Below are 16246 nucleotides of genomic sequence, written 5' to 3' on the forward strand. Positions count from 1 at the left end.
AATAGTACTTACTCTACGTGGTAGACATTTTCTCCTCCTTTCAGCCACACGTATGTCATGTTTGAGGGGTCAGCCACAGCTTGGCAGTGAAGAAGTGCATTCTGGGATACATTGAGAGAGGTGCTTTTGGGAGACACAATGATGACAGGGGGACCTGGAAAAAGACAAAAACACCACATGCTGTACCATATATTCACTTAAGAAATTTGTCACAGTTTGTATTGTTTATTGTTTTCCACACCGAGTCATGCATAGCATCCATTTTGTGGCTATTCATATTGTACTGATAAATCAGGACTTATCAGCATAAAAAAATATTATGAAGCTAGAATTAAAGCTCCGAATTATACCCTTGAAAATGTCATATGAATGCTGAGCAATGTTGCCAAATAGCCATCCTTCCACCCATTTTCCATACCGCTTATCCTCACTAGGGTCGCGGGCGTGCTGGAGCCTATCCCAGCTTTCTTCGGGCGAGAGGCGGGGTTACACCCTGACTGGTCGCCAGCCCATCCCACAGCACATATAAACAAACAACCATTTGCACTCACAATGTTGCCAAATATAAATGAAATAATAAATAATAATAATAATAATAAATAAATAATAAATTAAAGACTACAGTACTTAATACATCACAAGAAAGCATAGCAATCCCCAGAGAGCATGAAAATAGAGTGGCTGTGAATCCATTGAGTGATGGCACTGTATAAACCAGATAAAGGGAGTGGAAGAATTATATTAGTGTAATATGATTTCTAGGATAGACAACATTAATGTAAAGATTAGATCAGGTATTATATAATGCTCCAAACTTAAATGCAAAGGGAAATGTATAGGTAACACAACAAGCAAAATAAAACGAGAATTGTCAACACAGAAAACAGTAGGACTGCAACTAACGATAATTTTAATAATCGTTAATCTGTCGATTATTTTTTCCTGATGAATCGGATTAAAACAAATATTTCCACCCCTTTATTAAAAATTGACATTATTTCAAATTGACAGTTCAGAAAATGCACAAACATAAATTAATGATGATTCAGTTACTGTTTTTGGTCCGTAACATCGATCATTGTTTTCCAAAGTAAAGGCAGATGTTTGCAAATGTCTTATTTTCATTAAACAAAGATAATCACTTTTCTTTCATAAAGGCCTACAGCAAACTGATCATCTTTACTGTTGACAGTCCGAAATTCTGATTTGGAAAATTTTAAGTTAAACAATGCTTCTAAATGATGAATCAGTGATAAATATAGTTATTTTTAATTTGATAATCAATTAGTTGTCGATTAATCAATTAATTGTTGCACCTCTAGAAAACAGTACAATATCCAATAGTCTCGTCTTGTATGAATAAGCATGTTGAGTATTAATATAAATAATCATAGTAATAATAAATCATTTTGTGGAATTAATTGAATATCCCACAAGAAAGAGATTCCCAGTATTCACACACAGGTGCATCCCAATATATAATCTCGAGCTCAATAAAAGAATATCATAGAGTTCATTTACTGTAATTTACAACCCCAATTCCAATGAAGTTGGGACGTTGTGTTAAACAAATAAAAACAGAATACAATGATTTGTAAATCATGTTCAAACTATATTTAATTAGATACACTACAAAGACAAGATGTTTAATGTTCAAACTGGTAAACTTTATTGTGTTTAGCAAATAATTATTAACTTTTGGGGTTGTACAATATACTGTAACACAGTTACAATACATCATAGTATTTGAATGTTGTCCCACCCTGTATGCTTGCAGGCCCCTCACTAATACCCATAAAATCCCATTTGAACATTTCCTCTCAAAGGATGAAAAAATAATTATTTGAGGAAGTTTGAATTTTCAAAACATTTTATGTAGTGGAGTGCTGGTGTAATCAATTTTAAAGGGTTCTACACTGTGTTTTCATCAATATCCAATACACTGTAAAATCTGATGGTGAAAATCTCCTCTAACTGTGTTATTGCAAATATGAAACATTACATGAACCGTTTGGCGGGAAGTCAGGATTTAGCAAAGCATCTTGAGGGGCTGCAACAGGATGCAACACAGAAGCACAGAGCCACCACAGCACTTGATGAGCCAAATGGGCCTTCCAATGTTCTCAGCTAATTTTCTGGACATGGTAGCAAGTAGCAGATGGAGAATGGAGGCTGCAGTGACTCAGCCTGACCACCTATAGAAGACAGCGTATAAGTGCTAAACAATTCAATAAGCTCTTAATTTGGTATTTCCTCTTGCCAGCAAAATATGTTTTCCATCCATCCATTTTCTTCCACCTATCGTGTTCAGAGTGACTGTTGAATTTATGCCAGCTGACTAGGCCAGGTACACCATGGTCAATCACAGGGCACATATAGAAAACCAATTATTTTCATTTTAAAATGTATGCTCCTTGAAATGAACTTTAATAATTCGATTTTTAATTATAAAGTATTCACATTACTACTTGAGATGCATTATTTGCCTTGAGGGTGTTGATGGAAAAGTACAGTGACGGTCAGAAGGAGCTACATTGTGTCTTTGTAGATCTAGAGAAAGCCGATGACAGAGTAACTAGAGAGGAAATGTGGTGCTGCATGCGGAAGTCTGGAGTGGCAGATAAGTATGTTAGAATAATACAGGACATGTATGAGGGCAGCAGAACAGTGGTGAGGTGTGCTGTAGGTGTGAGAGAGGAATTTATGGCGGAGGAGGAACTGCATCAGGGATGAGCCCTGAGCCCTTTCCCGTTTGCAGTAGTGATGGATAGGCTGACAGATGAGATTAGACTGGAATCCCCCTGGACCAAGATGTTCGCAGATGACATTGTGATCTCGAGTGAAAGCAGGGAGCAGGTGGAGGACCAGTAAGAAATGTGGAGGCATGCACTGGAAGGGAGAGGAATGAAGATTAGCTGAAGTAAAACAGAATATATGTGCATGAATGAGAGGGGCGGAGGGGGAAGAGTGAGGCTACAGCGAGAATAGAAAGCAAGGGTGGAGGACTTTAAATACTTGGAGTCAACAGTCCAGAGGAATGGTAAGTGTGGTAAGGAAGTGAAGAAACGAGTCCAAGCAGGTTGGAACGGGTGGAGGAAGGTATCAGGTGTGTTCTGTGACAGAAGGCTCTCTGCTAGGATGAAGGGCAAAGGTTATAAAACAGTGGTGAGGCCAGCCATGATGTACGGATTAGAGACAGTGGCACTGAAGAGACAACAGGAAGCTGAGCTGGCGTAAATGAAGATGTTGAGGTTCTCTCTAGGAGTGACGAGGTTGGATAGGATTAGAAATGAGCTCATCAGAGGGACAACCAAGGTTAGATGTTTTGGAGACAAAGTAATAGAGAGAGCAGACTTCGATGGTTTGGACACGTCCAGAGGAGCGATAGTGAATATATTGGTAGAAGGATGATGAGGATGGAGCTGCCAGGCAAGAGACCAAGAGGAACACCAAAGACAAGGTTGACGGATGTAGTGATGGTGTTAGATGAGAAGGATGCAGGAGATAGGCTTACATGGAAAAGGATGACATGCTGTAGCGACCCCTAACGGGACAAGCCGAAAGGAAAAGAAGATTTACATTGCTACTTGTTAAATGTGGTCAATTTTTGCTCTTATTCTCAGCATGGCCATTTTAAGAGTTTGTTTTTTTTAAAGATAAAGTAATGACACCAAGTCACTGATGACAGCTTGTCTAATTTTATTATATCAATGCAGGGTGCTACTAACACATTCACTGCCATTGACGGCTTCAGAAGTCAAATATCCAAGGCTAGCAGTGATTAAATATTGTTCAGCTTGAGAGGCCTTTGCTCCTCTATGATGATGCAAGAGAGGGAAACTTAAAATTGCTTTGACTCACAGCTACTCCAGAACAGACATGGAGACATCCCAAAGGGACTGGCGCGAAAACATAAGACAGACAGACAGACAGGCGACAGACAGACAGACTGATAGACAGGCTGTTACTGACCTTTTATCTTTACTTTTGTCTCGAGAGTCGCGTTTCCTTCAGAGTTGGAAGCGTGACAGGTATACTGTCCTGCTGACTGCACGCTCAATGCTGTCAGAGATAACGCTTCATCCTGATAAACATGATATGACAGACACATCGAGGTATATCATACCAGCACATTCAAGAGAATGAGTGAATGGTTAGCATGCACAATACTGTACTTAAACTGGAAACATAAACTACGTATAAGAGAAAATCCTCATATACTAGCAGGAGGTTTGACAGTTTTAAACAAGAAAAGATATTAATCAAGGATGTGTGGCTAAAATAGGAAACAAATAATAAAGAGCATTGTAAATGTTTTTTGTAGGTATCATCAGCTGCCACAATCATTTTGCAATGATTCGATGATGCTTACTAATACGTGTAAATTGGTAAAAAAATAAAATAAAGTCAAATATTTTAATCAAATCTCCCAAGCACCAAAAACGTTAAACAATATGCTTGATAATTTAAGCTAACTACATTTATGTATTTATTGCAGCCCTTTTAAGGACCAATATGAATATGTTCTTTTTATAATCTAATCTGTCCACACATACCCGATTATTCCCTATTTGAATCACACTACCATCCTTCAGCCAGGTGATGGTTGGAAGAGGATTGCCGATGGCAGCACAGACAAGAGAGAGGTGAGCTCCAACCACACCCTCCAGGACAGGAGGCGGGGTTTGAGTGAAGATAGGGGCCGCTAGAGAACAAAACATTAGCAATTTTAAGATTATATTAAAAAAATATATAAATCATATTTTTTGCATGTATAAATACAATAAATCCACAATATGGTGAATGGACTGCACTTATACAGTGCTTTATCTACACTATCACAGTGCCCAAAGAGCTTTACAAAGCCTCACATCTACCCATTCACACACACATTCATACACCAATGGGCAACTGTTGCCATGCAAGACGCTGCCAGGTCCACTGGGAGCAAATTAGGAGTCAGTGTCTTGCTCAAGGACGGCGGCCGACTGGTTAGAGCGTCTGCCTCACAGTTCTGAGGACCCGGGTTCAATCCCCGGCCCCGCCTGTGTGGAGTTTGCATGTTCTCCCCGTGCCTGCGTGGGTTTTCTCCGGGCACTCCGGTTTCCTCCCACATCCCAAAAACATGCATGGTAGGTTAATTGACAACTCTAAATTGCTCATAGGTGTGTATGTGAATGGTTGTTTGTTTGTATGTGCCCTGCGATTGGCTGGCAACCAGTTCAGGGTGTACCCCGCCTCATGCCCGATGATAGCTGGGATAGGCTCCAGCACGCCCGCGACCCTAGTGAGGAGAAGCGGTCCAGAAAATGGATGGATGTCTTGCCCAAGGACACTTTCAGATGCAGACAGTTGGAGCCGGGATTCGAACCAGCTATCCTTCCTTCACTGGACAACCTGCTCTATCTACTGAGCCAGAGCTGTCCCAATTAACAAAAATAACAATAACAAAAATAAAATTGAAATTAAAAAAAAACTGGGAGCCATCCTTCAGACCTTGGTATCTCTTACACTTTTGACATTCCTTTTTCCGGATGTGTGTGCGTGTATGTGTGTGTTTGTGTCAGTTTGCAGCTGATACAATTTGAAAAGTACATGTGATTTATCCTTAAAAATTTAATTCTTCTCGACCATTTTCTCATTTCTTTACAGTTTGCTATTATCTGCACCCAAGAGCTCTCCAGGCCCCTATTAGACAGTTTAGTTGCACATGACATTATTCTTTTCACCATTGTCTCCTTCCAGAGCTCTCTTGCATTCTGTCAGGGCAATGACAATCATACTTGTCGTGAAGTGCAAACAATAGGATGTAAAGGGCATACCTAGAGGGCATGTCATCACTCTCATCTCTTACCTGTCTCTCACAAACTTCACATCTGTGGAACTGTGTAGCGCATTTGTGTATAAAGCAACCTCAAATAAGGATAAAGAACAGGGCAAAGGGGTAAATGTATGTTTCATTTTTCTAAATATAACACATTTGTTTTTATTTCCCGAACAAGACGCTATAGCTTTCCCCCATTTTAACTTATTTGGTTTACATATTTATAAGGAGTTTCATAAAAAAACAAAAAAAAATCAGTCCACTTTAAAGAAAATTATAGCTAGAACGTTGTTCACCAACGACAATTAGTGTAACTGCGCAAGACAAGAGAAGAGAGCTTTTTTTTGGCTGTTTACCTCTAAAAGTCTCTAATCACATCGAAAATGTCCGTCTTATATAAATCTCTGCATTTAAAAACCAAATGTTTAGTATCCAGGGGGGAAAAAAAAGAGTTGATGAGCTGTATTGCTGCACTATATGTTTCTGAAAATAAACTAATCTGTCTAAATCCACAAGATCTTCGTGAAAGCTTGGATGACATTTCAGACTTAGTAATAATAATTGTTTTTTAAATCCCCAACTAATGATATAATTTGAGTGACAACTGCTATTTGCAGCCAGTTGTTAAAAAAAAAAAAAAAAAAAACATCCTCACCAATTACAGAAAGCATAATCCAGGTGCCGTTTCGAAGCTCCTCTCTGGGTTTATCTAATGAAAGGATCCGACACTCATACGGGCCCTGGTCATTCAGCTGCAGGCTCTCCAGTTTCAGAGTGGTGATGTCCACCAGAGACACCCTCCCTGCAGAGACACGAGTGCAAGTAAATAGCAGAAAGCAGCGGACAGCATGCAACATTGATGTTGCTGAGATTTGTCAAACCATCAGTGTAATGTTTGTTTGTGGTGAAACACTATTTTGTTTAGGCTTTACACGATCAGGATTTTTGGGGCCGATCACCAATCAGCAAAAAACATATAACCGATCCGATCACAAGATGACGTAATGTGTCCATTTACATGACTTGTTCATTTATTGAATATACTTGTGTACTGTATGACTTGTTCTTTTATTGTATATACTTGTGTACTGTATGACTTGTTCTTTTATTGTATATACTTGTGTAATGTTTACTGAGTACTGTATCCATCCATTATCCATCCATGTTCTGTATCGCTTATCCTCACTAGGGTCACGGGCGTGCTGGAGCCCATCCCAGCTCAAAATTATTCTCTAGCATTTTAGACAAAAGTGAAAACATCAATGACCTCTAGGGGGCATTCAAGGATTGGCCACTGACATACATTTAGGGCAAATCAATATTACATGACAGAAATAATAGTTGCTAACTTACTGTAATTAAATTACTTTATTTTGCAATTAAATTACTTTAATAAATACTGTTAATGACATGCTTACTCTAACCTTCTCACTGTCCCGGCTATATGGACGGGTGTTGTCCAGAGTTTGCGTCCGTTTGGCTATTCCTTTATTGCCTCCCCACCCGCCCATGCTGCGTTACTTGAACGCGGCATGTTCCGCCTTGTGTACATTCTTCAAGTGCCCGATCAAATTTGTTGTGTTGAAGCATTTAGATGACGTTCCCCACGACGTACTTCAGTTGTTCACAGACTGCAAATAACTTACGTGTTGTTTGTCTGAGACGCCGCAAAATAGTCCCACACCGACGACGTGTTTTTTCACCGACAAGATTGAAAAAAACTTTCTTGGCCGTCAGATAGTTACAGTACTGCGCCACAAGACACGTGACAAGGCTAAAAATAAACAAATACACACACGCACGTGAAAAACCCGAGCAAACACATGCGCATGCACACTCAGATATCTGATCTGACGGTTGCCAGGTAATGGCTCCCTTGGCAGGTTAGTTCAAAGCGTCAAGGTGTACTCATTTATTTCTAACTCTGTCTGATGTGACAGGGCAATGCACTAGGTGAAACTGTCCATATAAACAATACATAACGAACACTGACCTCTCTAAACCCTCTCTAAAAAAAAAATCAAGCACAAAGCTGTGTGGAGGTCACTAACATATCAGTGTGTGGTAAATAACACAAGGTTCAAAGTTCTAGGGACTGTGCACAAAGATTTGGTCCTGACAGATGGAGAAAAGCAGGAAGTTAGGTATGTTATTAGCGATAACACACCCTATTTACTTTTCCATGTTGCCAAAGGGAACTAAATCCACAGGGAATAGAAGGGACGGGTAAAATACACTTTCATCACAGACAGGATTTCAAAATCCAACCTTCGACACATGGCAGTTGACAATCTTCATGTTAACTAGCTCCGTGTGATAAATAGGTCACCATGACACCACAGCGGAGGCAACAAATGCGACTGGGAGTTGTCGGATAAAAGGGAAAGAAAGTAGTGTGGTGTTGCCCTCAGAACATAACTAACCTACAGTAATGCCACCATTTGAAAAATGCATGATTATTAGTACTGTCGGGTAACACAGAAACACTGTATATATACGAACAACTATAGAATTTACTATAATTCTAGACTGTATAGCACACCGTAAAAACAAACTAAACTGACTAACATTAACTTCTGGCTATACTGACAATTGCATTACAATGAATGATGTTAAAATGTTACTTCCTGTGCAGTAAATAAAAGGTTCGTGACAGGGACAGTTTGGACTGTGGAATCAACTATCCATCCATCCATCTAGTTTCTGTACCGCTTATCCTCACTAGGGTCACGGGCGTGCTGGAGCCTATCCCAGCTACTGTATCTTCGGGCGAGAGGCGGGGTGTACCGCGAACTGGTCGCCAGCCAAACACAGGGCACATACAGTATAAAGAAACAAATATTCACACTCACATTCACACCTACGGGCAATTTAGAGTTTTCACATTCACACCTACGGGCAATTTAGAGTCTTCAATCAACCTACCACGCATGTTTTTGGGATGTGGGAGGAAACCGGAGTACCTTGATTTGTGCACTGATGCACAGACATGCTGGAACACGAAGAAGCCATCTCTAAACTGTTACCACAAAGTTGGAAATGACCAAAATATAAGCCCCTGGGCTCCAGTGAAAGGAACTCTGAATGCTTCAGAACACAAAAATATTTTGGACAGGACCTTATGGATTAAGAATGGGATATCACTTCAATTCATATGTGAGTCAGACCGGGGAGCGAATACTTTTGGCAATATTGTGGAGATTATAACAATAGCATCTCTGTCATTGCCATAGTGACCCTACTTCATTGGTATATACTGTGTATTGATGGACCAGCTGCTAGCACTACTATGGCCATTTAAACAATGTGTAGAATAAGCAAATGTACTGTATATCTGCTTTACATTCAATTCCATAATTTATTTAAAGACCTGCTGCCAAACCCCTTGCAATAGTTGTTATTCTAATGTGCCCACTATATTAAGGTGATATCTGTAAGTTATGCTTGTTTCCTCAAAATTAAAGTTCATACTACTTATACAGTATCTACCATGTTTTTGACTAACACATTGAGATTGTTTCCACTCCAATAACACATTTCTTGGGTTTTGCCTGCTAAAAAGTAAAATGAAGCTTCCATAGTCTGAAATAACGAAGTTAGTAATTTCGTTCTGGGACAGAACAACCAAAGCCAATTGACATCCAAATATTTCCTGAAAATGTAACAAACTGACACTTTTTCTCCACATTTTATGACAATAAAGAACATTTAAAGTCTTGAACAAACAAAATATATCAATTTCAGCCCAGCCCTCTCAAAGCGCACTGAAGCAAACTCACGCATCCTCCTCCATCTAACATCCCCTTGTCTGTACATCCCCCTTCTGCTCATTGGATCCATTATTTTAGCTGACTGTTTCAAAACAATGTCTTCCATCAGGTGAATTCTTGCAGGCGCAGATGAACCCCCACACTGCCTAAAGCATTTATTTCCCAAACCTTTTCCAACCGAAGGTTTCTTTCTTGAATACTTGGTCAGGTTACCCTAAAACAGAACTATTCAAGTGTTAAATTCGTACCTAAAAAAATTACAATTAACAGATCAATTGACCATTTATTTTACTGATCAAAGAATGCTCAACAACTGCAACTCATGATATTTCAATCAAACAAAATAAGGTAGACATTTTTACAATTGTTCAGCTTTGGCAGAGGTCTGCGAAACAGAGTGATATTCTTGTTATACTTGTAAAGTAGCATTTAGATTTCATCTAAAGTCTGAATTATTGATACACATGGACAGGGTTTGGTTAGACACAAAGGAAGTCTAAGTCTGCTTGTTGCCTGTCAAAACTCTACTACATGATCATTTGGCATTTGAATCAACCGATCGACCAAAAGATCCAATGAGGGCTGAAACAAACATGAGTAATCCCAGCGCATACATTCACGTGTGTCCATGTCAGAGTGGAAGCATATTAGCCATGTTAGCTGTGCACAAAATGTTAACATCTGCACACAGTCTGTTCTTGTTGATTGCGATGGGATTTAAGCAAGAAGAGCGCACTAAAAGCACAGATATACAGCTGTATTTATTTTTCATGGAGTATGGGTGCAGAGGGACTCGGTCCTGTTCACAGTTGACACTAATCCTCTGTGTTTTTAACAGCTCTATTAAAACATACATTCAAAATCTTTTGGGATTTTGTGGGCAATGAGGTACAAATCCATTGATTCTTACACAGTGGGAAGTTTACACATTATCTAACACAAAGATTAATAATGGACAATAATCCGCTATTATAAACTGCCCATTTATTTATTTATTAGTAGGTGACAGAAAAACAAGAGAGGCTGACAACAAGGAAACAACAGTTGAAATGTGGGTCCTGAAGCCAAACCATCACGACACCTGAGTACATGACCTGAGCAGGTGAAATCCATACCTGTTGTTCTTTAAAGCTCTAGTTTCCCATGATGCACCTGTTACTTCCACAGCCAAGTAGCTATGTGAAACAGCAGATTACAAAGCACCCCTTTCAAACCTTTTGTATGGCTACAGGAGTCATTTTTGTTTCTCACAGGAGCAGAGGGAGATAGGTTTACGTTTTTTTTTTTTCTTTACTGGATGATTTACGGCTAGTGCAGCTGTGGACAAACATTGCCAAGTAAATTACAAAACAAAGGTTAGAGAAATTTAGGGGGTCCTGAATAACAGCATGTTTCCCAGCTTTATCTGACACTGTAACATTCATTGTTATAAAACGTGACCTCAGAGCACATTGATGGATCATCCTCAGAGAGCGCCACAAAAGAGTGACTGTCCTTTATGGGCCTTGGCTGGACTTAAATTCAGCTTCGCTCCCACAAACAGCAATTCATCAGTCAAAGTTCATGGTGACTTTATTGCTATGTAAATGGCCGTGTCATATTTCCTGGTCAGGTAAAGCAAAGGAGCGGCATCTCATGCACTCGGATGAGAAAGGAGCTGATACTTTGACAAACAAACACAAAAATGTCCTGATGGTTGCTCTCTACTTGGTGTGGCGATTACCTATGAGTTTATTTTGTTTTCATTAAAAGTCATGCTAATGTAACTTGAAATACAGATAATTCTGAATACAGTATTTATTTTTATTTTTTTACTTGAGGAGTTTATTCCATTTAAAGCAGCCTTTACAATACTACACCATCGTTGTTAAAAGCAGGGTCATTTTGATTCATTCCTACATTCCCTCAGGGGAATCTCAACATGACATTTAAATGTGCCACCGAACGCTTTCTCTGCATTTCCTCAAAACTGTTAACAGACATGGTGACTATACTAACGTCACTAAGATGGAAAACATTATTACCATATGTGTTGAGTAAAAGTAACGCAATAAAGCAACAATCTTGGGAAAACCACAAAGACCCTTAGGAAGATGGAGGAGTATATTACATTTAAAACATCCTTTACAATACTCCACCATCGTTGTTAAAAGCATGTCATTTTGATGCATTCCTACATTCCCTCAGGGGAATCTCAATATGACATTTAAATGTGCCACCGAACGCTTTCTCTTCATTTCCTCAAAGCTGTTGACAGACAGAGTGACTATACTCAAGTCACTAAGATGGAAAACATTATTACCATACGTGTTGAGGAAAAGTATCAACTGTGTTATGTGACAGAAGAGTCTCTGCTAGGATGAAGGGCAAAGTTTATAAAACAGTGGTGAGGCCAGCCATGATGTACGGATTAGAGACAGTGGCACTGAAGAGACAACAGGAAGCAGAGCTGGAGGTGGCGGAAATGAAGATGTTGAGGTTCGCTCTAGGAGTGACCAGGTTGGATGAAATTAGAAATGAGCTCATCAGAGGGACAGCCAAGGTTTGATGTTTTGGAGACAAAGTAATAGAGAGAGCAGACTTCGATGGTTTGGACACGTCCAGAGAGCGATAGTGAGTATATTGGTAGAAGGATGATGAGGATGGAGCTGCCAGGCAAGAGAGCTAGAGGAAGACCAAAGAGAAGGTTGATGGATGTCGTGAGGGAAGACATGAGGGCAGTTGGTGTTCGAGAGGAGGATGCAGGAGATAGGTTTACATGGAAAAGGATGACGCACTGTGGCGACCCCTAAAGGGACAAGCCGAAAGGAAAAGAAGAAGTTGAGCAAAACTAACGCAATAAAGCAACAATCTCAGGAAAAAACCACAAAGACCCTTATGAAGTTCCAAAATTTATGATAGATTCCAAATATAAGGACTAGTATCACGTCGATTAATCATTCAATTGTTTTTTTTTGTTTTGTTTTTTTGCACCCCATTGAATGTAACGAAAAATGCCACTAGAGCAACAATTGATTACTAGAAAATCTGTTCTGAAGGCAGTGAAAAGTAAAAGATGAATTTGAATATTGAATTTGACTTCCAGTTCATGTTTTCCATTACGTGAATAAATATTAATTTAATAAAGTAGTACTTTAATCATTTCTATGTAATTTAGCTATGTTACATTACTCTAGTCAACAAGAAATGTATTGTCTAAGATTTGTTTAGCTGATTTAGGACAATTTAGATGTGCTGGATCTAAATATCACATTGGTTTTGCTCAATCAGGTCAACTTTTCAAACGATGTCCAGTTTTTGTTTACATGTAAAGGTATTTTTGCTTTACAGGGTCAAATAAATGGAGGTTATACCCTGAATTATGAACAATGATGACATAACATTACATTTACAGGTATTTACTTTTCATCAATGTCTACTATTCAATGTACAGTAAGTGAAGTTTGTAACATTTGATTAATAAACTGTGAACAACTTGGCATAAAAGCCTGACCTGAACAAGATGTCATTTTCGGATTCAGCGATGCAAAATTATCCAAAATTTGTTGAAAAAATATTAATTAATATTTGTAACATCTCCTCAGCTCTTCAAATGCATCATGGCAGTGAATGGGCCATGTCGTAATGTAGGAGAGAGTCAATATCAAAGTTGCCTTAGAGACTTTTCCATTTCACCCCACAAAAAGTTAGGATTTTCCATTAGCCTTCACTATTCACTGTATTAAGTACAAACGTTGTAGATGATATGCTGTCAGAAATGCAAATTGGTTAAGCTCGTGCTTTAAAAAAAAAAAAAAAAAATTAACTGTAAGAAGCCAATGTACATGAAAACAGCAAAATACGTAAGCTTGCTGACATGGTGGACAATGACAAGGTGGACATTTTTGGATAATGTTAGCATTTAAATAGCAAATGAAGACCTTCACCTAGCAAAATGATTCAGTTAACAAGCTGAGTATGTACTCTTTAACAAATATATTTTAAAATTCTGAAAGATTTTATGTCAATTGCTATTTCACCATGACAGAGTGGATATGTTAAGCTTGACAACATCCAACTACACATATACTGTAACATGATGACAATTACAAAACGTGTAAATAGTTACTCTGCAAATATTTACTCTGCAACAAGCCATTGTTTCAGCCTTTGTAATGACAGGGTGGACAGCAATTTCAGGGACACATGCAGAGGGAAATGACCGTTCTACCACCTGAGGCATGCCACCCTCCAGTGCTGGTGCAATGCATGAGAGAGATCCATGGGGGGTGAGGGGGGGGGGGGGGGGGGGGGGGGGGGGGAGTTTGGTCTTTTTTACCAATTTCACTTTAACTAAAACCTTTCCATGACTCTCCTGCAAGAACCCAAAAAGGTATAAGGTAGAATTTCAATTCAGGAGAGAACTACTCTGACAAAAGGCATATCTGCAACGCCCAGTCATGCTCTTCTTTTGTCCATTCATTGCTGGTGAATATAAAGGATAACCAGAGCAACACAAAAGTATTCTCAGTGCATTGATAATCGTTTTCCCAGAAGACGTTCTTTGTTTTCAAGGCTATGGGCACAAAAGATGATGATTCAACAAAAGTAAGATCCTTATAAAAGTGGCTCTCAAAGAGGCTCGTTTTAAAATGCCAGAAAGGTGTGGTTGTTTGCTTTGTCTAAGAACTATATTTTCTTATGCATAACACTCTTTCCACGGAAAACACAGGAACTGAATTCAACAAAGTGAGCTTTTCACATTGTTGTATTCAACTTCTGTATGTTTTTTTTTTTTTTTTTTTTTTGAGGATTGCTAAAATTTGCTGTCCAATTCATTCTAGACTGAGCAATCTAATTAAAACTCCCCCTAATTGACACAAATAAGATCAGCTATGTTCCAGTGATCAACTGAGTGAAACCACACACATAATGGTACGATAGTGCTTCTCTACCCATTCTTTTTCTACAAAATGTAGCTGCACTTCGAAGATATTTAGCAAAGCAAATCAATGTGAGTATAGAAGAGTTTAGCAGCAGCGTGCATGTTTGCTCACCCTCATATTGTGGATGGACACGAGGCGTATAGGATCCAAATTTGATCAACACAGGGATGTTGAGCCCTTGTCGCCCCCATTCAACCACGTGCAGTGACCCAGATGACACATCAGCTGAGTCAGATGGACGAACACTGCAAGTCAACTCTGCCACACCGCTGACCTTTCCACGCACCTCTGGCATTCTCCCATCAATAGTCCCTGTCGGGTTATGAGAAGTAAAAAGTTATGTTCTCAATTTTCATGTGACATGAGATTTTTTAAATAAAAATACACTCAATGGCGGGCAAATATCACAGAAAATATACAATAAATGTAGAGTTGCATGCAAATATACTTACAAAAGTGGCAAAAAAGAGCCACCACTAACGGAGTCTGCAAGTAAGATCTTCTTGACCCCATAGCTGTCGTTCAAACAACCCGAAGCATGCTCAATCTGTTGGTAAAGGCACACAATTGTCATACCCACATTAATAACTTGGCCGCAGACACACAAACAACCATCTGTGAAAATGCTACAGCTTGAAGTTCTATTTCTGTCATCATTTTACAGACATGGGAGAAAGGAGCGGTTTGATTTTTATATAGCTTTCAGTGATTGGAATTCATCCCATATCATTACACAAATGGGTATAGTTGCTTCTGCAGCCAGAAAACACCCTGGCCCTTATATCCGTCCGTGAAAGTAAATGTCATAATGTCGTGTAAATCTTCCAAGAGTCATGTGCATAATGACATCTTAGTGTTTTATTTAGAGCGCATCAAGGAAGGCATTTGGCTCATGCAGCACTCAAGGACGAAGATAAGCTGAGCTAGTGGCAGCCGATACTAAAGCATCAACGCATCAGTTCACACTGCCACTCCCAGTGTTCAATTGAGACTTCTTCTTAGATTTGTGTGTGTGTGTGTGTGTCTGTGTGCGTGTGTGTGTGTATGTGTGTAAGTGCGCTTGCCTGTGTGTGTGCGTGCGTGCACCTCAGGAGTCACCAACCTTTTTGAAACTAAGATCTACTTCTTGGGTACTGGTTAATGCGAAGGACTACCAATTATCTTTAACTGTTATTATTAATAACTAATGATATTCATGTATGTGAAGACACTTTCTCACAGTTTTCAAAAAAAGGAAACAGATAAATATCAATATGCAACACTTTATTTCTACAACTCTCTCACTTCTAAAACAATACTAGGAAACCACAATGTCCCACCACTGGAGAACTATTATTAGAACCGGCCCACAGGCTACTCGTGATTCTTGAGGCCTGATTCACGAAATGCACGGGTGCAGTCAGTGAATCAGAATCATCTTTATGATGTATGTCCAAAAAACACACAAGGAATTTGTCTCCGGTAATTGGAGCCGCTCAAGTACGACAACAGACAGTCAATTGACAAAGAACACTTTTGAGACATAAAGACATTGACAAAAAAACAAAACAGTCACTGAGCAATAAAGGGTTGCTAGTTATCTGGTAATGCCGGTACAGTTTTTTTTGTTTTTGACAATTGTGCAAAAAGCTGTCCGGCATTGTGAAAGGGTGAAAGGGGAATGGGACAATAGCCTCTTAAATTATTCACACAATTTCCTTTATTATTTATTATTATCAACTTCTTCC

At 39.2% G+C, this 16246-nt stretch overlaps 1 protein-coding gene across 10 annotated transcripts in view; it reads right to left on the reverse strand.

Annotated features, from left to right (window-relative positions):
* LOC133490256 (protein turtle homolog A-like) overlaps positions 1–16246 on the reverse strand; it is a 72190-nt gene that overhangs the window by 36954 nt on the left and 18990 nt on the right. For 9 of the 10 annotated variants that reach the window (XR_009792143.1, XM_061800112.1, XM_061800113.1 and 6 more), the window contains exons 2-7: positions 14972–15066; positions 14631–14831; positions 6480–6626; positions 4557–4705; positions 3973–4084; positions 13–154 (exon numbers count right to left, since the gene is read on the reverse strand). Coding sequence is in view for 9 of the 10 variants with exons in the window: in XM_061800112.1 (XP_061656096.1) it covers positions 13–154; positions 3973–4084; positions 4557–4705; positions 6480–6626; positions 14631–14831; positions 14972–15032 (812 nt within the window). In the remaining variant the exon portion in view is untranslated. Of the gene's footprint in view, positions 1–12; positions 155–3972; positions 4085–4556; positions 4706–6479; positions 6627–7248; positions 7422–14630; positions 14832–14971; positions 15067–16246 lie in introns of those variants that run through there. The other variant, XM_061800107.1, reaches the window with a different exon arrangement.

The sequence above is a fragment of the Phyllopteryx taeniolatus genome, chromosome 15 (genome assembly GCF_024500385.1).
Source record: "Phyllopteryx taeniolatus isolate TA_2022b chromosome 15, UOR_Ptae_1.2, whole genome shotgun sequence".
Taxonomy (NCBI): domain Eukaryota; kingdom Metazoa; phylum Chordata; class Actinopteri; order Syngnathiformes; family Syngnathidae; genus Phyllopteryx; species Phyllopteryx taeniolatus.